At 30.0% G+C, this 25,411-nt stretch overlaps 1 protein-coding gene across 1 annotated transcript in view; it reads right to left on the bottom strand.

The window, feature by feature from the left end:
- Positions 1-20,911, bottom strand: part of LOC107437232 (PH domain leucine-rich repeat protein phosphatase) — a 63,519-nt gene extending 42,608 nt beyond the window's left edge. The window contains exons 1-2 of the mRNA XM_043043284.2: positions 20,619-20,911; positions 17,048-17,513 (exon numbers count right to left, since the gene is read on the bottom strand). Coding sequence (XP_042899218.1) covers positions 17,048-17,421 — 374 coding nt within the window. The 5' untranslated portion in view covers positions 17,422-17,513; positions 20,619-20,911. The remainder of the gene's footprint in view (positions 1-17,047; positions 17,514-20,618) is intronic.
- Between the last annotated feature and the right edge of the window lie 4,500 nt (positions 20,912-25,411).

Raw genomic sequence — 25,411 nt, 5'->3', positions numbered from 1 at the left:
AAACATCTCTTATTCAACTGTATCAAAACATGCAATAGTTGTAAAAATTATCAGGTTTGTTTTTTTCTTTTTCTCATCAATTAAGATCTAGTTCTTGAAGCCCTATAACAAAATTTTTTGAAAATTAGCAAAATAGCGATTTTAGTAAATTTATGAAGTACTTCAACCAACACTGCTTCGTTCTTTCAAATGCATCTACTAAGGAGACCTAAATGCGTTCAGAAACATTTATCCCACGTGGAACTTGATGGCCCCTTGGAACAGCATTGCTGTCACTTGGACCTCGACGACACCTTTCAGCATCATTGCTCCCAAAGCATTATATTCATAAACTGCATGTCGTTATTAAATCAACCAACTAATGGCTTCAAGGAGCTTACATTCGACTCTATTCATAATAAAACCAGAGTGAAATAATAATCTGTTATGTCCACTCAGCTGTGGAATCACCCAATAGTACATAGAATTAAGCAGAGAAAGTGGTATTTCATTGAGAAATTGCTCATAAGCCCCGGAGAATAATAAGTAAAATATGCGTTTGGTTGGAAACCTAAATAAAAACTTTGCACAGGAAAATATTGAATTGAACAAGAATGAACTCGCAATAATGGATTGAGGATCATTCATAAATCGTTGAAGGAATCCAACTTGGTGGGGGTAGAGGCCTCCTTAGACAGGGAGCTGTCTCTAACTCAAGTGGGGGCTGAAATAGTCGGGTTAGTAGGGCGTTGGGCCCATGTCTGATTTGTCGTGACTTCGATCCCCGCCGACCGAAGACTCTCATGTACAAAATGGTGACTGGTGCACGGTAAATCTGTCAACGTCACAAAGTTCTTCAAGTTCCCATAACAAAACGATATCTCTGGGGGTACTGGATCTGAGATTAATTGTACTCTGGTTCAGGTCCACATTACGTTCGACGAATGGATGTATGGCGTGAGAAGGTGTTTCCCTGAAAAACGGGATGTGACGTATGAATGTTGTCTCCGGATCATCCTCAGGAATGTTTCCCCGACAGTCGCCAATAGCCCAGTGTGCAGCTCTAGTGTGACGTGACTAAAAGTATTAAGTACCCAACTCAAGTGGGTCTAGAAGTTCATCCAGCTTCAGATTGATGGATATAAACTAGACAGTGAGATAAAAGCGGTAATTGTGTAATACGGACCATATTGTACCGTTGACCCTGAGAGTGTAGAGCATTATTTCTTATTACCTGATTAATCGATTCCTAATTGTAACCAAAGGATTTTATTTCTTTATAAAATAAAGGTCGAGACGATAATATTTTGTTTTAATAGTAAAAGAAAATTAGTAATCAAAACAGAGTAATTATATTTTTATTCCAGTACAATACTTAACTCAAAACAGACGAAAGTTCTAAACAGTTTTTTCTTTTTGTTCTATTTCTTCAAACGAAGATACTCTCAATTAAATCCGAAAGGTGAGAAATAACTCCATTAAAACAAAGAATGATTTTACAACTGACTATACTTGCTTCGTGGATTTGCCAATCTTTAAAGCCCCGCACACGTCTAAGCCATTCTAGAACAAAAAGGCGAAAAGAAAAAGAGTCAAGACAATTCCACACGACAATACTAAACAGCTCTAGACGCATTTGCATCTGCACCATCATTATCTTCTAAACGCACGCGGATTAATTCCATTCGCAAAAAAGAATAATATTGCATGACGCTCTATTGTTATCCGCCAGTAATGTACCAAAAGACGAATCCTGGCGTTGTGCTATTAAGGTCAATAGCACGTTATATTGCACTCCTTGTGATAGGTGAGGGTGAAATTTCGTGAGTAAGATCGTATGCTAGATCGCTACGAGAGAAAAAAAAACGTAGCAGACACAAAAGAAACTCCAATCTTCTTAAACAACGGCGTGAATTAAACTCTTCTTGCAGATCTGTTCAAAGTTACAGATAATCGTATTAGTGAATCGGATTGGTTAATGATTATCACATGGTGCCCTACGTAATTACAGGCCTTTTTAACTTTCTGCATAAATCTCCAACTGCTATTATTTGAATCAAATGAAGTCTTGGTTTGAAAATGCATATCTGTCTCAACTTTCTCAAAGAATATTTTTAAAAGAATTTTTAGTATTCTTAATTCTTTCTTCCTACATTACACGAGCAATAGCTTTAGTAATGGCTTTGATTAAAAACATTTGCAAAGAAAGATCGGATTTTCACGTTCTAGGACTCCATCTTAAAGGTTTGAAAGAGTTATTACAAATGGGCTTATTAATTAGTACAGACGACATTTTAAGTTACAAAAACGTACTTTCTCTGAATAAACATATTCTTTTCGGCAAATTTAGTAGTATAGTTCCTAAGAAAACGAATTTTAAAATTATTACTCTTTCAAAATTCGATTTCTTAGGAACTATCTGACCAAATCTCTCAAATTTTGTATTTTGCCATTTAAAATTGCATTCTTTAAAATAATATAAGAAAAAACTCTATACCTTACAATTTAAAATTTTTTTCGATAGTTCTTAAATAAAATAACAAAAAATAATAAATATTTACTAAAAGTTTCATTTTGTATTTAATTATCTGTAGATAAACGTAATTTTTGAACGTCAAACGTCCAAAAATTGTTCAATTTGCTTAAAACGTTCTCAAGATATTTTGAAATATGCAAATAATAAGATTATTGTGGCTGGGTGGCGCAGTTGGTTTGTCGTCGGCCTTCTGAGCCCAAGTCTTCTAGTTCGATCCCCGACCCAGACACCGGATTTTCGGGATGCAGAAAATCCTCAGCGGCCATGTCGTATGATGCGGCATGTAAAAGATCCCTGGAGTGCCTTATTGGCTCTCTCGGCATTTCCGGCAAAATTAAAATTCCTAGTGCACTTTAGCATCCAAATAGAGTCTCAGTGCTGCCATCTAGTGTGGCAGAAACTAGACGTCCAAATTAACATGGCCAACGGTATCTCACCCATTGTGGTGATCCTGAAAGAGTGGATACCACTTCTGGAGAACGCACTAGGTCTGCTCATCGGGATGACTGATTGTGCAGCTCATGGGAGAAAAAAGAAAGAAAAAAAAAGATTAATTAGTCAAAACTTTGAAGTTGCTCTCCTGACCAAACTATTGGGACTATATTTCCCAGATTGCGGCTGTTCTGTATATTTTGCTGGTCAGAAATCGAAATCCGTCGAAAAAAAGGTATGTTTATTCAGAGAAAGTATGTTTTAGTGCTTAATTTCACAACTTAAAATATCTGCACTAATTATTTAGCATATTTGAGATCATCCCCTCAAACCACTAAAAGTGAGTCCTAAGCATATAAGAATACTCAAGAATTATTCTGGGTGGTCCATTTATTTATTTATTTGTAGCACTTTTTTCTTCTTTTAAAACTGAGTTACAATGTAAGGAAGCCACATTTTCTTTTCAAGCCGGCACTTTTTTAGGGATATAATAAGTCATAATTTTAAGTATCAAACGTTCAGTTGATAATGTAGATTCTTTTCTTTCCTATTCTATTAAGAAAATAGTTTTTTGCATCCTTACGAAACAAAGTCTTAAGCTTGTCTAATTATTTTGTAATCAATATAGTTATATTTAGAAAATAATTTGGAACAATGCAACCATACTGTTTTTCTAAAGGTTCCGCCGTCATATGAAATAACGTTTTATCAAATGATTATGTTATTTTTATGATTGTTATGAAACTGTAAGAGTTATTCATGACTGTTAGATTGAGTTAACTCCCTCTTAACTCAGCACGATCGGTATTAATTATGAAAATGGCGTTGCTGTTGTCGTAGGCCACAAAGGCAAGTGGTCCGATACTTCTTTTTTCCAGTGGCGCCATCTATGTCCAGGAATTCAACTTCTACCACACCCATAAGTCACACCCGTTTATAGGGCAGACCCATTCATGCATACATCCATCCACAGATCGTAATTTTGAGCTGAAGCAGAGAACGTTCAGTATCCCCAGAGGTATGGATTCGTTATAAGAACATGGAGGATTTCTTGACCCGACAGATTTAACGTGCACCAGTCACCATTTACTACACGGAGAGTCTTCTCCACACTGGATTCGAATTCCTGTTCTCACGAACGTGTGTCCAGCGCCCTGCCAACCAGGCTACCCAGGTCCTATGAAAGCGGCGTAAAATGCTCTTTTGAAGAAAACACTTTTGGAAAGAGAAAAGCATTTGTGACTATATTTTTTAGTACTTGAAAAGTTGCAACAGCGTAGCGTTGTTTTAGGCTCCTAATATGTAAAAAAATATTATCATAATAATTCATTAATTTAATAGCCGAAAAAAATCTTGCCACTTTGGCAGTGTTCTAAAAAAATTAGATAATTTTTTTTAAATATTTAATTTATTTTTCTGTTTTTGAAATCCTGAAAATTCTTTTTAGCAAGATACAATAAATATTTTAAAGCAAAAGTTGCACTTCAAATTAAATCACTTAAGCTGAGGCTCTTTGCTTGATATGGCAAAAATCTACGAGTTTTCCCACAAAATCATTTAATTTAAAAACTCGAGCTGATGCTCTTTTGCATGAATTGGTGAAGGCATTCGAGTTTTCTACTAAAATCGGTTAATTTAAAATCTAAATCTGAAGCTCTTTTGCTTGAATTGGCGAATATTTTCGAGTTTTTCCTCAAAATCATTTAATTAAAAAATTTAAGCTCAGACTCTTTTCGCGAAAAGTTTTGAATTTTCCCCATAATCGCCATAAAATCCAATATTTTGTTCAAACTAGCACAGTTCATGCTGAATACTAAAAGATTATCATTATTTATTATCATTTTTAGTTGTTTTTTTATAAATTAGCTAAACAAACACTAAATTTCAAAAAATAATACTTAATAAAAAAAAATTTTGCGAAATTTTCTAATTTCATTTCAGTATTTAGGTTTCTCTGTTTTAATGTAATAACAGGTAACGAAATGATCGTGTTTACGAAACAAAAAGAAGTTACATTTCACCAACTTTTTTGAAGCAAATGCTCATAAATAAATCATATTTAGAAGGAAAGTAATAATGTCGCGATCTGGTTGTCCTAACAGTCCAAAAAAAAGGTTCTTGATGGCCAACCAACGATATCAGAAGGCGATTTTTTAGTGCGTGTCCTTTCCTGCTTTTTGTTGATCTTCGTATTCGTTGTGGTACACTTGACACACACTTCTGTTGCATCTTTAAAGCTTCTTCAAAATATTGATGTCATAAATATTGTAATAAACTTTGTTTGAAACAAGGGAGCAGTTATAAAAATACATTGCAACAAAAAATCTAGGCGGTAGTTGTTAAATAAAGAAACTAATAAACATTTGAAATGTTCCAATAAAATTTTACTACAAAGAGATAAATGTCTCAGTATTTCTAGTGTTATTCTTTGTTTGATATCTCCTGTTTACTACCATTTATTGTTCAAAAGAATAAATCCCTTAATCTGGACTACCATCATCTTCTTTTAATATAATTTTCAAAAAATAAAAAACAATAAATAAATGAATAAGTTAATCATAAAAAGAACATAAAAATATTTTAAATTAATACTGCGCAAAAAGCAATAAAGATGCACGCAAATTAAAATAAAATAAACTCACCAACTTAATGCAAAACAAAATTAAAAGTGAAAAAAAGAATTCTAAAAAAATTATCCAACAGCAGCAGTCGCCATAGCAACGAATGCAATGACGACGCATGCGCACTGTTTACTATTACTCTTGAACACAGTTGAAAAGTGTGATGACGTCAAAATAAGATAGGGCCGAAATAGCCTGGTTGGTAGGGCACTGGACCTATGTCCAAGAGTTCGTGGGTTCGATCGTCGCCTGCCGAAAACTCCCCGTGCAGCAAATGTTGACTGATGCATGTTAAATCTGTCGAGTCGCAAAGTCCTCCATGTTCCCATAACAAATCAATACCTCTGGGGATACTGATCCAGGAGTTTCCTTATCTTCTGAATTAGTTCAAAATTACAAGGCTACGGAGTTGAACATTAGTAGTCGTAAACCCAAAATTGGGTCGACTGTTCAATGACGGATATAAAATAAGATGCGCACGCCATCAAACCCAAAACAAAACCCATTTTGTCAATGGATAATAAATGAAATAAAATTTTTAAAAAAATGACTTAAAAACTTTTTTAAATCAACTCTGTTTGCTGTAATATATTTTGTAGAACAAAAACATCTTTAATTTGAAATGCATATTTTTTTTAAAATCTGATTGGCTGAAAACATTTACGTTACTTGTAAATTAATTTTTGTTCGCCAAGTTTTTTTTTTCTAAACAAAAACATTTCCAACTTGCATTGTTCTAATCTTCCTTAACCTAATTTTCTGAAAAAATATTACTTGAAAAGTTTGGAAAAAAAAAATTTGTTTCATATAATTTATTTTGTGAAACATAAACAACTTTAATTTATACTACTTTCATATTTTTTTAATCTAATTCGCAGGAAACATTTAAGTTTCTTGCAAATCGATTTTCTAGCTTTTTATTGTCTTATAAAACAAAAACACAAATTTGTACTAACTTCGTCTTCTTTAATCTAATTTACAGAAAATGTTATTTCAATATTTTTTAATTCAATTGCAAATTAAATGGTTTACCAATTAAATACTTTGTTACTATTTATATTTCGAGCATGAAACAAATTCATCTTCCATTTTTTAATTTTTCCTTTAACAATAAAAGTTTTTTATTTTATTAGTTGTTATTTATTATATTTACGTATCAGGGTTATTTTTTAACTAGTAGTTTTAGAAATTTAATTGCATTTTAAACTGATAAAAATAATGTGTCAAATTATAAATGTTATAAAAACATAATATAATAATTTTAAAATTTATTTTCTCACTTACGATATTAAAGCGCATTGCCTCTAAACATATTTGAAGAACTATAATTTTGGAACTATAATTTTACCTTTCAATTTTGTGTGGTAACGGGAACTATAATTTCGAAAACTCAAATTTCCGGTAAACCGTTACCATATGAACGAAAAAATCATGAAATGAATGATTTAAATACCGTAAGTTTTCGTTTTATTAACCAGAATAATTGACTTTTATAACCAGAAATGTCATTATCATACAGTACGGTAATTTTACCAGAATTGTTTTCTCAGTGAAGTAATCTATTACCAGTTTACTTGACCCTTATAGACTTATGGAGTTTTGTAATTACTATGACTGTGTTCGCAATAATCGAAATAGTAGAATATATTTTCTATTAATAAACATTTCTTCGCATGATTGGTTCAAAATCTTTTAAATACATCGAAACAATTAAAAGAAGACAATTTTGAAACAAAGTAAGAATAATCGTTGCCCCACATTATCCTTTCTTCTTAATTTATCAAAAGAAAAAAAATCATTGATTTTAGACTGTTGCCAACAAAAAATGAGTAATATTTAACGAAATAAATGGATAATTTGTAACTCAAAAGCAAATTCGGTAATCGTATGATCTATCTACAATGTTAAAACAAAACAATAATCATGCAACTCATTATCCTAATCACCTTATTAAGAAACACACAAGTTATCACTATCACTTAATTGCACAGACTAATTTTTATAAGATAAAAGAAAGTACAATAAGTAACCTATTTCTAGCTAAGTGACCCTCATAGATAAGAGTTTCTTAATTACTGCGATTATAAAAGAAGATATATTGGATCCTAATAGGCTTAATCGTTAAAATTGTGAATGAATAGCGCTGCATTCAAATCCCATAGTGAAATGAATCTTTAAAAACTGTCATAGCTTACGAGGTTAGAAAACTGAATTCTAAACAGTAAATTAATCTTTCTTTAAGATGAGGGATAATGATAAGCTAGCATGCAACTACCAATATTGTTTATAAAATGAGTTTTGTTGAACATCTTCAGAAATTATTTTTAAATAAGGTCATGTATTCCATGAATATAATAAGTCTCGGTGATGATAATCATATGATACTGGAACTTCTAATGAGCTTATTATTCTGCTTAAATTAAGAATTTGGGATAATTCAGATATGTTATAGTTATAATTGGAAAAATACTACTAGTAAAAAAAAATTATGCCAGCTCACTCTTCACTCGAGTTGAAGGGAAAAAATTACTAAAATAGATTTATAGAATCATGAAAAATTAACCACACTGAAAATAAATTCTGGTAAAATTAACGTACTGTATGGTAATGACATTTCTCTTTAAAAAAAATAATAATAAATAAAAACGATAATTCATGTAATAAAACCCAAAATATACGGCATTTGAATCATTCATTTCGCCATTTTTTTGTTTATATGGTAACGGTTAACCTCTTGTTCTCAAAATTATAATTTTAATTACCACACATTTGGAAACTAAAAAATAAATTTAACCTAATAAATAAATTCAATCAAATAAATAGTGTTCATTCCATGCGCTAAAATATCATGATGAAATTACTAAATATTGCTACCGATACCAAATTTTATCACAAACATTACTTTATTGCTAATTTTCCCAAAACATTACTTTATTGCTAATTTTCCCAAAGTCATTACCAAAGCATTTCGGTAAAAATTACCAAGGCTTTTGGTGTTCCCATAGAATTATAAAAACCCTAAATTTTACCATATCCTGATAATTTTGACCATACTTTTTCTCTGTGTCTAACAAGTAATTGCGCGGTAGGTTTTCTTATGATATATATAAACACAAATAATAATAATAAAATTATATAAAAATAACATTAAATAGAAAAATATCAATGGGAAAAAACCAAAAGTGTTCCTCAGGACACATCTTTTGGTATAATTTAAAGCGATATTTCTGAATAAAGAACAATTATCCTAAGGTAAAAATTATTCTTTATAATGTGTCTTTTATATATATATANTTAGAATTACTTCCGATAACACAATTTCTATAGTTGATGCCTAAGTCATATCGTATCGAGATAAAAGTTAGTTTCACTTATTTGTTCTTCCTTTAAAATTCAAAATACTAATATACAATAATTAATCGGTATCATTGTCATAGCACATATTATTTTCATTAAGCTAAACATACTTTTGTAATCAATTTTTTATTTGTAAAATTTTTTATGAGTAGAAATTCCTTCAAGCTCTTCTCATTTTCCACAAAAGCTTCTCTAACCATGCTAATAATTGTTGCATCTATCTCTTACAATTTTAGTCCATTTTACAGTAGGATTAAAATTAAGTAAATAATAAACTTTTCCAGGATTTAATTTCGAAAGAAAAAATGAAATTAATATCCAAAAATGTACTGTAAAGAAACTGGGTGAAGAAGACAGGTTATTAAATGCTTACATGAATTCTCAACAATAATAGAGACTTCCTTTTCCTGCTCATATAGATCTATTATAAGCATACACTTGTCCGATATTACTTATATTGATATTTTTCAAGGTTAAGGGTCGATGCCCGATATTTCCTATCCTTACTCTAACACTTTTCCTAATTTATTCAAAGTGGGATTTAGGGGGGGGGGGATAGTTCACTCGTATTGGAAGAGAGCTTGGAATTGAAGGACTAATAAAAAACGCTGTTGATTTATGAATAATTATTAAAATCCCCTTGAAGTGAGCCATGGGGGCTCAAGGGATAGAGCGCGCCTTCCAATGATGTGAACCGGGTTCAAATCCCAGCGATGGCTGATCCATAAGAATTCCGAACCCGGCTTGCACCAACCAGAGTGCTGACGAAATATATCCTCAGTGGTAGATGGATCATAGGTTAGAGTCCCCTTGCAATTTCATAACCTAGGTACATGCTCAGGGCTTGGAGGAAAGAAAAAAAGGAAAGAAAAAAAGGAAAGAAAGTCCCCTTGCCATTAGGCTACGGGGATGAGCATTAGTAGTCACTAAACCAAAAAATTGGATGGGCTGTTCAACGACGATAATAAAATCAAATAAAATCCCTTTGCCAAGAGCTATGGTTTTAGCGCTTGTCTTCCGATGAAGTGAATGAAGAATCTCAGCGATGACTAGTTGATTTGAATTCAGCAACCGGTTCGCACCGACCACAGTGACAACGTAAAATATACTCATGGGTAGACGGATCATGGGTTCGAATCCCCTTGCCTTCAGGTTAACCGTTGGAGGTTTTATTGGTTTTTCTCTCCATGTAAAGCAAATGCTGGTTAGTTCCATCAGAAAGTCCTCCACGAGGGCAAATTTCTCCCAATGCTTGATCCAAGAGTCCCCTTGTCTTCTAGATTGGGTTCAAAGTTAGAAGGTTACGGAGTTGAAAAGTGGTAGTTGTAAACTCAAAATTGGGTCGAATTTGTCCTAATGCTTGATCCAAGAATTCTCCTGTCTTCTGGGTTGGAATAAAATTACGAGACTTCGGAGTTAAACATTAATAGTCGTAAACTCAGAATTAGATCGGCTGTTCAACGCCGGTTATAAAATAAGAGTCGTGGGGGTCAGGAAGTAGAGCGCTCACCTCCCAATGAGGTGAACCAGGTTCGAATCCCAGCGATGCCTGATCGATACGAAATTTGCTCCCTGCAAGCACCGACCAAATTGCAGACGTAAAATATCCTCAGTGATAGACGTATCATGGGTTAAAATCATACAGGTCCTAGTCGTCAAACTAACCATGCAAGGTTTTCATGGTTTTCCTCTCTGTGTAACACAAATAAGGTTAAGTTCTATCAAAAAGTCTTCTAAACGAAGACTATTTAATCTCTATACTTGATTCAGGAATATCCTGTCTTCTCGGTTCAAAATTACCGAACTACGGAGTTGAACATTGATAGTCGTAATCTCAAAAATGCAAATCAACACCTGCCATAAAATTATTATATAATATTAAATTTTTTGGCATTAACGTTATACATATTTTTTTGGATTTAATATCATAAATAAATTCCATATTTTTGTAAGATTTTATCATAAATCCAACAATGTCTAATTTGTCATCGATAATATCTGGAAATGCTTATGCCCACCCTAATGGTTGAGCAAGAGAGTGAGAAGAAAAAGAGTTTGACTTGACCTTTCCATATAATTGATAGTGACCGGCCTAGAAACGCTTCGTGGGAGAATAGATACCATTAACCACGCCCATCCAATTTATGAGGGTGTATCACTGTTTTTTTTATTATTTTATCCTTCTTTCTTTAGCTGATCCCGATTTTTCATTGATGCGGACAGTGGCTTGACCGAGATATCATTACACAATTACCTAAAAGGTGAAATAATAGTGGCATTATTTTTCTTTTTCTCATGACTTCGGTGTCAATTAACACTCTAACTTAAGCCTTTGATAAATATAGAATGACTGATGATGGCCTTTTGATGGAGAGAAAATGCATTAAAAAAACTGTGGAGAATTTAGATCAAATATTACTTTCATGTACAGTGCGGTAAATAAAAAACGAACTATCCTGAATAACCTTTGATCTTCTCGTTTTAGGACTCAATCTTAAAGGTTCGAAAGGCTGATCTCAATATATGCTAATTAATTACTGCAAACGATACTTTAATTTAAGAAATTAGACACAAAAACGTACTTTCTCTGAATAAACATTCCTTTTTCTGACGGATTCCGATTTCTGTCTCCCAAGAAAGAGGGGGTAGCCGCAATCTTAGAAATATGGTTCGAATTATTTGGTCACGGAAACGATTCCAAGTTTGGAACCCCTAATGTTTTATTATTTTTTGCGTATACCGCGATATCTCAAAAACTTTTTAAGCAAACTTAAAAAAAAATTTAATTCGCTTAAGAATTCAATTTTTTTTTCCGTATAAAACTCGTTTAATCCAAAGATAAGTTCATGAAAAATATAACTTTTAGTAAATATTTATTACTTTGTTTAATAACAGTCGAAAAAGTTTTGAATTGCAAGGCACACAATTTTTAACATCACTATAAGCGTTGCAATTTTAAATAGCAAAATACAAAACTTGAACAAAATTGTTGAATAGTTCTTAAGAAACCGAATTTTGAAAGAATCTTATTTTTTAAATTCGATTTCTCAGAAACTATTTGACTAATTTCACTCAAATTTTATATTTTGCCACTTAAAATTCCAAATTAAATTGACAATTACAAATTAAAGTACGTAATTCTCTAAAACACTGTAAAAACTTTTATACCTTACAATTCAAAAAATTTTCGACTGTTATTAAATAAAATAATAAAAAAGAATAAATAGTTACTAAAAGTTATATTTCGCATGAAATTATCCTTAGAGAAACGAGTTGTATAAATGTGAACAATTTTTTTTTAAAATTTAGCTTTAAAAGTTCTTGAGATATTGAGATCTATTATAAGCATNAAAATATAACTTTTAGTAAATATTTATTAATTTGTTTAATAACAGTCGAAAAAGTTTTGTAATCAGGGCTGATTGTGCTCCGGAAAAAATCCAGACTTCCGGATTTTTCGCTAACAGTGATCCGGAAGTTTCCGGAGGTCGAAGGTCCAGACGTTTAAAAAAAATCATTGATCGCAGAAGGTTCCGAAAATCACATTTTCAAAGGTGGAACTTAAAAACACAGTTTATTTTATTTGTTTGTAAGGGAGAGCCAGATAATTTACAAGCTTATATTCATGGTTAATATCCTTTTTTTTTCCATCAGTAAATAATTATTATAACCATAAACTCAAGAAAGAAAGACATATTTGTAAATTTTAATTGCTTCTCCAGGTCATCATAGGTATGTGTAAATGGTATAGGAATGTGTAAAATTTTAAATATATTTTAAGTAAACCAAGAAATATTGAGAAAGGGAAAAAAAACTTGCTTAAATTTATTTCTAATTTTTCAATTTAAACTGTTTTTTTTTTCCAACTCAAGAAATTTTCCGGAATTTTGACTTGGGCTCACAATCACCCCTGTGTATTGTAAGGCACGCAATTTTTAACATCGATTTTTAACATTGTAATTTTAAATGGAAAATACAAAACTGGAACAAAATTGTTGAATAGTTTCTAAGAAATCGAATTTTAAAAGAATCGTATTTTTTAAGTTCGATTTCTCAAACGAGTTTCATAAATGTGAACAAAAATTTTTTGTCTTTAAATAAGCGAGTTTCTTAAATGTGAACATAAATTTTTTAATTTAGCTTTAAAAGTTCCTGAGATATGACGAAATACGCAAAAAGTGAAATCTACATTAAAGGGTCCAAAATTTGGGCCGCTCTCCTGACAAAACTATTGGGACCATATTTCCCAGAGTGCTGCTAACCCGTATGTTTTGAGGATCAGAAATCCAAATCCGACGGAAAAAAAAGGTATCTTTATTCAGAAAAAGTACGTATTTTTGTCTGATTTCCTAACTTACATCGTCTGCACTAATTAATTGGCATAATTGAGATCACCCCTACGAATCATTAAGATTGAGTCCTAGAACGGGAAGATCCGATCATTAGATCAAAAGTTATTTAGGGTGGTCTGTTTTTAATTTTTGCGCACTGTGCATCAACTGGATGAATATTCTTTATTACTTTCAGACATCGCCACAGAGACCAGATGTGATATAAGAGAACAAAATTATATGAATTATAGGAAAAGTTTCGAGAATTTTCTTTTTCCATATTCTTCAGAAACGATCATTGAGAAATTTGTAATTAAATACGATGTTGGATATTTTGATGTCAAAGACACTCCTAGTCCAAAAACGTGTTCGTATAATTAACTCTAATAATAATAATAATCGTTAAAATTTACACAATTTTAAATTAACTATGATATTGGACACCTTAAAACCAAGAATTCATCAAACCAATAAATTTTTTTTCTTAGAAAAACGCAAATAATTATAATTATGAAGATTAAAAGTCTATACAGTATTTAAATAAATACGATATTAGTTAAATGCTATCAACGAATCTCCAATTCCAAAAGTCTTCTAGTGAAATAAATGCAAATAATAATAATTATAAAAATTAAAAGTTTTCACACTATATAAATAAATACGATAATAGTTAGGTGATACCAAGGAATCTTCAAGCCCAAAAGTTAGTTCGTGGAACAAACGCAAATAATAATTAAAAGAATTAAAAATTTACACTATGTTAAATTAATACGATATTAGTTTAAAGATATCAAGGAATACTCTTACCCTAAAGTTTTCTCGAATTATTATAAACGCAAATAATAATATTTATAAAAATTAAAAGTTTACACAGCATTTAAATAAATACAATACCAGGCGTCTGTTTAGAAGAAATTTGGGTCCGTTAACGGACCCTTCACAAAATATCATTTCATAAAAACGGACCCTTCACAAATTTGTTTATCTTCATTATTGTTTTGTTAATCGAATAAACCCTTCCCAAGGAAAAAAAAAAAGAAAGATGGATGTAAACGAATTAAGTTTTGTCTTTGGCAGACGATTCGATTATTTGTCCGAAATGATTATTCAGCATTCAGCAGTATAGGCTAAATACCAAATATTTGTATGTTGCATCTCTAATTTGCTCAGCAATTGCAGTTTATTTTTGAAAATTTAATTTCCTTAAATTATAACTTTACAGTGTTGAGCATAATCTTGTATCTATTTACAATTTAAAAACTTCTTGAAAAAGTTTCGTGCAATAAGGACCCTATTTGCACAAATTCATAAAAGCTGGACCCTGGTTGAAAGAATGTGAATGACACTTTTACAAAAACGGACCTTTCACAAAATGTCTAGACAGGCCCCTGAGTACTAGCTAGGTGATACCAAGATATGTTCAAGCCCTAAAGTTTTCTCATAGAATAAACACAAATAATAAATAATAATTTTAAAAATTAAAAGTTTGCACGTTATTTAAGTAATTGCGACAGCAGTTAGGTTTTACCAAGGATTTATCCAGTCCGAAAGATTCCTTTTGCGATAATAATAATAATAATAAGCTAAAAATAATGATATACAAAACAAATTTACCCAATTTTGATTAAATACGGTAGATATTTTGATACCAATGATTTTTAGAGTCAAACTTTTCCTCAGAAAATGAGTGGTAATAATAATAATTGAAAGGTTTCGTCCATGAAATAAGCAATCCAAATTGAAGGCATAAATGGGAAAAGAAAGTTATTAAGTTATTAAAAAGCTTTATGGAAGTTATTAAGAAATGGAAGAATTGAAAGGAAGTTATTAAGAAATTTTTTTATGTTGATTGATTTTAACCTGCTATTATTTGTAAAGAAAATAATCACAAATGTACATTAGAAAAAGGGAAAAAAAAACATTTTATTAATCATTACTTTTATTTTTTCGACGGATTGCATAAAGACGATGCCGATCGTTGCAATTGTTGTATGTTCAAAATAACATTTAAATATCTGATTAATTTGAATAAAAATGAGAAACTAGAATTGACTAGTACCCCATAATCGCGTGAAACTTGATTTTGGTGCAGTAATAAAAATTAAGTTTCCGCGGTGTTTTCTTCTCATTCAAAAAAAGCTATCCAAGTCAATAGCATTTCCTTCATCGTGTATCATGATGCATTGCAGGAAAGCAATGTCGATTACATTTTCTTCAACGAATGTCATGATTATATTGCACAAAAGCAATGCTCATTGATCACACTTTATTATACCCCAGTATGATAGCATATGGCAGGGAAGCAATACTTGCCTATACTTTATTTTGTCTTATAACTAGCGTTAGACAGCCTACCCAATCTTGAGTTTGCGACTATCAATGTTCAACTCCGTAACTCCGTAGCCTTGTAATTTTGATCCAAACCCAGAAGACAAGGGATTCTGGTTTAAGTATTGGGACAAACTAGCCTTCGTGGAAGACTTTCTGATGGAACTAACCCCCATTTTCGTTACATGGGGAGGAAAATCACAGAAGCCTCCCACGACGGCAAAAGGATTAAAATCAGGGCTCGAAAAACAACCCGTCCGCCCGTCCTCGGTGGTCAAAAATTCCCTGCGGACAACGAATTTCTTGAATCCGACATCCGCGCGGACGGCCATTTTCCCGTTAATGTTCGTGTTACATTTCCAATTTTTGTTATCTTACAAGAGTCTAGCGCCTCACTTCTAAAATGACTCTCTAATTTAGAAATATAGCAACATACTGCGCATTGTGGAATTGATGTTTTCTCTGACTGGGAGTATTGCAGCAGTTGAAAGGGGCTTTTCAGCAATGAATTTACAAAAAACACATTACGTACTGGTCTTAAGCAAGAAACGTTAAACGCAATTATAAACATCTACCTAAATGGAAAACCCCTTTCAGACTTCTGTGCAGAAACCTACGTAAATCATTGGCTTAATTGTGGAACTGACTAACGTCATATTTGATTCATTCAAAAAACGCAGTACCCTCGAATAAATTGACATTCCAGATAACTTGACCTTTGTCACTTAAATTATTTCATAAAAGAAATACATACTAGGTTATTATTAGTAACCTAGTATTTCTTTAATTACTGTATAATGTAATCCTAGTATTTGCAATCCTAGTAACTACTAATTCATTGTGCAATTTATATAAATGTTTGTAATAAATAAGCGAAAATTATATTTTATTTATTTAGAAGCTACGGGTTAGGTTCAAAGGAGGACGGGTACATTGTTGGACAAGCCGTCCTCGGGGACGGGTAAAATTTCTGAGTTTTTTCGAGCCCTGATTAAAATCCATGATTCTTCTACTACTGAGGATATTTTATGTCAGCATTGTGGTCAGTGTAAACATAGAGCAGAATTTGTACCACCCAGCCACCGCTGGGATTCGAATATTTAATATTTTTTTATTATTATTTTATTTCACAATAATCGAAAAAAATTTGAATTGTAAGGTATACAAATTTTTCACATCATTTAAAAAAAATGTAATTATTAATGATAAAATACAAATTTTGAGCTAAATAGTTCGAAAGTTAGATTTCTCAGAAGCTACATTTTGAGGATCAGAAATCCGCATCCGTCGAAAAAAGGTATGTTTATTTAGATATCTGAATTCGTAAAGTAAAATGTCTTCTACACTAATTCATTAGCATATTTGAGATCAACCCTTCGAACCATTTTGCAAATTAGAGAAAATTATATATTTTCATAAAAAAGAAAAAATGAAAATTTTGAAGAAGTGAAAGAAATACTAACCTGGTCAAATTTGCAATTTCTTCCGTCAAGTATTCCAATTCATTTCCAGCCAAACAAAGCACTTCCAAGTAGGGGAACAGAGAAAAATCCAAAGGGATTGTCTTTAGTTCATTCACAGAGAGATTGAGCCTCGTCATGTGACGAAGCTCAGTGAGTTGAGCAATCGTGCCCGGCTCACCTCGACCGAGGAAATTGTGAGATAAATCCAATATTTTAAGGTGAACATTTTTGCGAACGTAATTCGGAAGGGCGACGAGCTCACGTCCCGTTAATTTCACTTCTTCGGGTCCATTTTGCACATGGTTAATATCCACAGATAAAATCCTGTTGTCGGTAGCAGGGCGGGAACTTCCGCTGGTAAATACAATGGTCATAATACTGATCACTATGTGCGGTCACCACAATAGATCCCTATTTCATTGTCAACACATTTCCCAATAGGGACAGGATATTAGAGGAGAGACACCTGTTAAAAAGAAATGTATTTAAAATCATCTATCTGAGAAAAAGTTTATTTGGAAAATATAATAAATTAATTTTAATGTGTAAATACACTACATAATTTGTTAGATCGTATTAGGATTGCTGTTTCAAAATATTAAAATATAAGATAGTTTTATAAATCATCTTATGTTTCTTAATGAGAAAAAAAATATGCCAAAATAATCTAGCCAAGAATACCAGAATATGGAAAAATTTACCGTGTTTCTGACTCTATGGGCACACCAAAAAGCTCTGTAATTTTCACCGAAGTGTTTAGTAATGATTTTGGTAACATTAACAATGAAATATAGTCGTATAATGTGTGATAAAATTTGGAAAATGTGGTAAAATTTAGTGATTTAATCATGATACCGTAAAACTTAGCATAAAATCATTTAATCGGTTAAATTTATTTTTCAATTTCGTATTTTTTTCAAAATTTGTGGTAAAAAGAACTATATTTTGAAAAACAGAATTTCCGGTAAATCATTACCATGTAAACGGAAAAATTACTAAATGAATGGTTTAAATATCGTATATTTTGTTAAATAACCAAAATTATGTGTTTTTTTTTTTTTTTTTTTTTTTTTTTTTTTTTTTACCAGAAATTTTAATACCGTACAGTACGATAACTTAATCAGAATTTTTTCCCCGAGTAATATTACTTTATGTTGCGAGGATTGAACAATTAATGTAAAAATAAGATTTAAGTGCAATAAGCGTTAATTGATGCTTTGATAATGCCTCATTATGATGTTTTTATGGCTATTACTGTATTATTATACTCAAAATAGTTATAGAGGAAATTCCTTTCATTGATAATAAATTTTAAAAGAAAGCTATTTTAAATATATAAACTATTCAAACTCTTTGCTTTTTAAATAAATAAATTACTAAACAACAGCTCAGTGGTTAAAGTCACTGATCTATCATTGTGAAAAACTGAGGTTCGATCCTCAGTGAGAGCTAAAAAAATTTACTTTTCCATTTTGCATTTTTTAGTAAATGCGTGGTAAAGAGAACTATAATTTTGAAAACCAGAATTTTAGGTAAATCTTTACTATATAAACGGAACAATTACCGAATGAATGGTTTAAATACCGTATATTTTGTTTTCAGCAACCAGAATTCTGTTTATTTGTTGTTGTTTTTACGAGATATTTCGTTACCATACACTACGGTAATTTTTCCATAATTTTTTTAGTTCGTAAACACAGCAGTTTGTTAAATTAAAATAAGGTATGTCATTTTCCAATGTTTAAATAGCTATAAGATCTGTGTTCGTATTTTCTATATGAAGTATGCTAAAAATTGATTTTAAATCAGTACACAATACAATTAATTTTAATATGTAGACACACTAATTTGAGAAATTCGATTACAATTGTAGTTTCTTAGTGTTAAAACAAAAGAGAATCTTGAGTTTATATTTTCTATCTCTCAGTGCTTTCAAATCTTAAGCAATAATATCAAATAATTTAACCATAAAAACTTACTAGTTCGTTTAATTTGATAACAGTTGTCATTTCTTAATGCATATGAGAGAATTCTGAATTCATATTTTTTTCTATAATTAATTTGTTAAAATGTGCTTTCAAATGTTATACAATATAATAAAATAAGCTTACTGTGAAGACACTGGTGGTTAAATTTGATTAAGCTTATTGATTCTTAAGGTTGACATGTTAGAGAACTCCATATTTCTATTTGCTACAATCGATGTCTTAAAAGTGACTTCAAATTTTACACAACTTACAAACTTGTGTTGAGGAATAATTTTTTTTACTCAAAAATTGTCTTAAGTCTTATTTTAATTAACAACAAAACCTAACTAACAATATGATTAACAACAACACCAAAAAAACACCGTTTTCAGATTAGTTTTCGCAAAAACGTATGTTCCCCCCTTTTTTTTGTAACACTTAAGGTTTAGTTTCTCAAATGGCCTTTCAACAAGTCAAATTTAAAGTCTGTACCTGCATTGTTGTACAAACTGAATTGTACCTGCATTGTTGTACAATTAGTTGTACAAACTGAATTAGTGACAGACTGGTTAAAAAGTTCCCTTTAACTTATTTTTATAGTTTATAGATAATTATAAAACAATATCATTATACTGTATTATTAAAATCAATAAAATTACAGTAATGATTTCTTTTGTCTTTATGTTGAATATTAAAATAGTAAGAATAAAAAGCTTACTTGATAACAGATAGCTTCATTTTACAAAAAAAAAGGTTAAATATAAAATAATTTGATGAAGTCTAAAATATGAAAAAGCAGCCTTCTCTCGAGTTATATTCATCCCTTAATGAAACTAAATTAGTAAGTTATATTTTAATTTAAAATAGCTATAATTTCACATTTATTAATAGTGTGAATCATTATGAATACTTTTATAAAAGTAAAATTTATTAGTTTTAAGTAATTTGCTTACCATAAATAATAGTAAAGCTTCAATATTTTTTTATAAATAATTTTGTAAAAGTAATTTAGTAATGTAAACTTTATGAAGCAGATTTTTTGAATCCGTAGATTTCATTATCTAATTTTACAAAAATGCTTCGTCCATAAATAATGATTAACAAATTATGCCCGAAAGTTATTCTATTTACATTAATAAATGATTGATAATACATAGCTATTTAACGAAGCCAATATCATACATGTAATATTTAAATTTTAATCCATATAGGAAGAAAAAAAAACTTTCTTTTTCCTGCCACTGTTACTAACCCATCACCATCTTCTTTTTCTTAATCGTGATTTTCTAAATAAATAAAGTAAAAAAATAATAGTAAAAATATGTTCTTAATTTTGTTTAAAGAATTTAACGCTTATGTATAAGTAATTAATTTATCAACTGGCACATATGAAAAAAATAAAATACTTAGAACTTATAGAATAATAATTATACTTATAGAATAATTATATTTATAATTATACTTATAATTGTACTGATAATTATTCTTATTGTACTGATTGCTATACTTATAGTACTAACTTATTATACTGATAATTATGAGGAGTAATAATAGAACTTCGTATGAAAAAAATAGAATATTTTTGATATCTAAAAAATGCTTACCAAACGATTTCTTTGCAGATTTTGTTTTCTTTTAAAAATCACATAATTAGACACTTGTTTAAAACGTACTCTTATGAACCCAAGTTAATCTGTATGAAACAGCGTATAATTAACAACAATGGTGAAGTTCACAGGTGGAAAATGAGAAGAGATTCATTTGTTGTCAACACAAAACAAACTCACTCAAAACTTCTTCACGTGTTCTGGACAACCTTGTTCCCTGAAGACGAGACCAACAAATGATTCCGCCTTCTCTTGGTTTCGCTTGAGCTCTTACCAGTATCGTCTGCTCTGAAAGAAGGGAAACTGGCAACAAAAGACCTACATCGTTATGGGGAAGATTTATTAATAAAAAATTGTTATTCTTTGGTTTATTTTAAAATGAGTTCTTTTATTGAACAAAGAAATTTAACTATTTTCTAACGTTAAATTATTTTTTTTTATAGTTTAATTTTTACTCTATATAAAAAAATCGTAAATTTGATTTTTAAATTTTGTACAAGAATAGAATAGTTAATTATCAGGCATGTTGATGATAAATGAATTTCTTTTAAAATTCTTTTTAAATTTTTTTTTAATAGGACGGTATGTTGTTGTTTTTTTGTCATTTTTTTTTCAATTTTTTAGATCTTGTTACCTGTCTTAATAGTTTTTGAAATGAATTTTAAATGATATTTCTAATTTTAAGAGCATTTTGTTTGTACATTAAATTTTCTTTTTAATAAATTAGAGTAAATTTTGCATTGAATTTAAAGAAATGAAAATTTTCTTTTTGGGCTAATGGAAATTTTTAAATTTTAAAACTGTCATTGAAAAAAATTATAATACAAAGCAATTTTGTTGTTCTTCAAGATTTTAACCAAAAACTAATAAATTCTCATTTTTATCAGGCATTTAATTTTGATTTTGTTTCATTCATAAATTACATAATTATTTTTAAATTTTATCTTATTTTCATTAAATTGTTTTTAAAAAATTTAAAAATCTACATTAAAATTTGATAAAAAAATATACAAATATTTTTAATATTGCCTTATTTTTAATTAAATTATTTTATAATAATAATAAATACAAGTTAAGATTCATAATTTTTTTCTAAAAAAACCTATAGTAAAATATATCATTCATTAGAATATTAGTCATTTTAATGCCAAACAAAATCTTTGTCATTTTAATGCCAAACAAAATTTATCGTCAATCAGAATTCCGACTAGCTAGAGTAATCAAATCGTAACCTGAACTCTGAGCTGGAGGATAATACAAGTTTAAATAATTTTAACGTTTTTGTTTACTGGATTCATTTTAATGATATTTTTTGTTCTTCTATTTTGCTGTTTAAATAAAATTATTCGTCAAGGGGTCGTGTCCTTAATTATCCCATTTTTATAATTCTGTTTAGATTATTTCTTTTCATTTATTTATTTATTCTAGCTGCATTAAAAGTGGACAAATGCTAAGTATGTATAATTCTAAAATAAAAAAAAAATTAATGCATTAGCAATCTCTTTTTGAAAAGTTTGTTCTATCCTTAATTATGAATTCTATTAAGCAATGTTATGTATCTCATTTGTAGCAAAATTTTTTGCTTCCAGAAAGGAAGAAGAAAAAACTACGTTTTTTTTTCCTTCTTAAATTGAGTTAGTGTGATTTTCTTTTTTTTCATTTTTGCAATAATTATTAATGGAGGCGTCATATTTCTAGCTATCCCATTTTTAGAATTCCATTCGGATTATTTCATTTCATTTATTTATGCCAGACTGTATTAAACGAAGGTAAATAAGTTTCAATAATTCTAAAATGAATGAAAATTAAATTCAGAATTAAAAATTTAGTTGCTTTTCAAGTTCTTAATTGAGAAATATTAAAGTGGGAACTCAAGAACTGGTTTTCAAATTCGATGAACTCTCATAAATTACTTCATTGTTGAACCATAATTATGGTGCATTGAATCATAAAGCAGTGCATATTTGTTAAAACTTTATTAAAATGTTAAACTGAACCATGCTTCCATTCAAAGTTCATATCATCCAATGAAGTTTAAGATATGTTCGATAGTATGGTCCTCTTTAGTTCCTTACTAAAGTTGAAAAAAAATTTGAATTATATGGTTCAACATCGTTTCTAAAGTTTTAACAGTTTAATTGTATTATTTTATCATGAAAATGGGTAATTTAACACGTATTGGTTTATTGCGCCTGATTTGTCTTTATATAACAAAACTCAATGGCACAAAACTGTTTTCTATCGTTGTTGAAGCGTTCTAATTGGTCAGGAATTCATATGGTATGACCTAGTTTTGTTACAAAAAGATCCAGATTTTTAGAGTAGTAATCAGCCAAAAATTAATAAAACTTTATAGTACATTATTTACCTGAAAACTATTTCTTTAACCCTAGTTTATTTATTTATCATACTTTCTCAATATTCTCTTGTATATTTGATTTTGTTTATTATTCCAAGTCGAAGACATAAAATTAAAGACGGTGTTTTATTTATTATAATGTAGTACTATGATAGTTCCTTAAGCCTTGTGATATTATTTTACATGATTACCTAGTGATAATATTTTATGATTACCTAATGATATTATTTTATGACAAGCATATTTGTAATCGGTAAAATATTAGCCAACCGGTTTACAATTATTAAACTGTCAACAATTTATATTTATTTAAATATTGAGATTTGTGTTAAACTCTGTCCAGTCAACATATGCAATTAAAACAATGAATACAAAATTATAAAACATTATGAGGAATTTACGTTATTAAGACACTATTACTAATAAATCTCTTTGACCAAAAAAAGTTTCTGATTTTTTTAATGACCAAAATATTAAATTGAAATTAAACTTTTTCGGTCCTACCGGGACATATATGTCCCTCAGACGAAAACAGCACTGGAACATATGTGTCCCGTCTAAGAAAACCGGTGGGACATATATGTTTCATCCCACCCCCGCTCCCCCCAATTGCCCAAATAGTTTTTTTTTATTATTTTGGCAGAATATAGTTATTTTTACATTATTTGATTTGTTAAAGTATTAATTATAATGTAGTACTGGGATAGCTCTATGTAGCGCTATGACTTTTTATTGAAAAAAAAAAACTGGTCTTGAAAGGTTTAAGAAACAAAATCGTAGAGAATTAAGAAGGGTTAGGTTTAAATTTAATTCCCACAAAATCGAAAATCAAATCTATGCTAATACAACTAATACAACAAAACATTATGGAATTGAATACATTTTTTTTATTTGGAGGAAACAATTTATTTGTTTATAGTAAAGAAACAAAAATTTTTTGTAGCAATCGTCGGAATCAGTGAGCGAAGCGAGTAGGAAACTAAATTTTTCAGTTTTATTAAGCGAAAACTGAACTCAACTATTTTTGTCTTATAGCACAGATTAAATTTGTACAAAGTACCTTTACAGGTAATCAGATCTTCCTTTGTGATTCCTTGAAAGTCTAAGCTTCCCTCAACCGAAAAGCACCTGTTGCGTTTTGGAGTTTCTTCAAGTTTGCAGTTGAAAACACCTTTCAGTAGGCCCCCGATAAATAGAGGTTACAATGTATAAGCTCTAGATGTCGGAGAAGTTTTGCACGCAAGTGGCATGGGGTACAATTGCCTTAATATCTCTGCCCATACAATCGGAAAGAAAATAATAAATAAATAAAAAGCATTGCAGGTATAGAATGATGTCAAAGAAAATAACTCTGAGAGCGATTTTGCTCATTCTTTTTTAAAAAAAATTTGATATATCTCGACTTTAAAATCTAATATCGAAAAGTTATAATAAATAAATAAAAAGTTTCGATACACGTAATTTAAATTTTTGAAAACTTCAAATTTCAAGACTCTCTTCTTATTTAATTCATTTATTATTATTTTTTAAAGATTTTGTTTCTTTCTAAGATATCTTTACTTTCTAAGACTTTTTTTATCTCACTTTCTAAAACCATCTTTTAATATACAAGCTCGATACAATAAACCGCTATGGAGCTATTTTACAAAGTACATTATTATTAAAACATTTACATTTTATTAAAAATTCTCAGTAAGAATTTAATTTTTTTTATTGCAAGATATTCTTGTAGCAATAAAAAAATAATTACTCTTGTAATATGAACAATGCTATTCTTTTTTCTAGATTCCATTTCTTTTTTGTCAGTTTATATCCACGACTATGGGATTCGAAAGTAGATAAAATGGATTTTCTTATATTCTATTAATCCTGTGCAAGACAGTTAATCCCCATACCGATTTAGAATTATTAATTTCGTATTATTCTTAAAATTTTACATCTTATTGAGAAAGAGTTTTATTCGTGTGTTTTGAACGTTGTTTCAGGAAAAAAAATTATTAGCAGTTACAATTAGAGCCCTATATTTCATTTAAGAAAATGGTTCAATAAAATTTGGAGAACAATGAATGCATGTTTTTTCTTTTCTTTGTAAAACGCATTTCAAAAGACATCTCAAAAATGACTTAATAAAAGTGAGTTAAGATTTAGATCGATCAAGCAATTCCCCTTATAAATCACTACATATAAGCAAATAGCTATTTTTTTAAAATTCCTAGTGGATTATTTAACTTTATAGAAATAAGTTCCAAATAAGTAACTCTAATTTGCAATTTGAAAATCAAAAATGAGTCAAACTAACTTTGTGAGAAATATTCATCTTTTGCGTGTAACTACTGAATGGGCAAATCAAAAATTCTGAATAATGTAAAGATTGGATCAGTTCCTAGACACAGAGCTTCAGCACGCCGCACCTTACTATTCTGACGATGGC

This window comes from Parasteatoda tepidariorum, chromosome 10, assembly GCF_043381705.1.
Source record: "Parasteatoda tepidariorum isolate YZ-2023 chromosome 10, CAS_Ptep_4.0, whole genome shotgun sequence".
In the NCBI taxonomy this organism is placed as follows: domain Eukaryota; kingdom Metazoa; phylum Arthropoda; class Arachnida; order Araneae; family Theridiidae; genus Parasteatoda; species Parasteatoda tepidariorum.
Note: the sequence above shows the minus strand (reverse complement) of the source record. Positions and strands in the feature narration are given on the sequence as shown.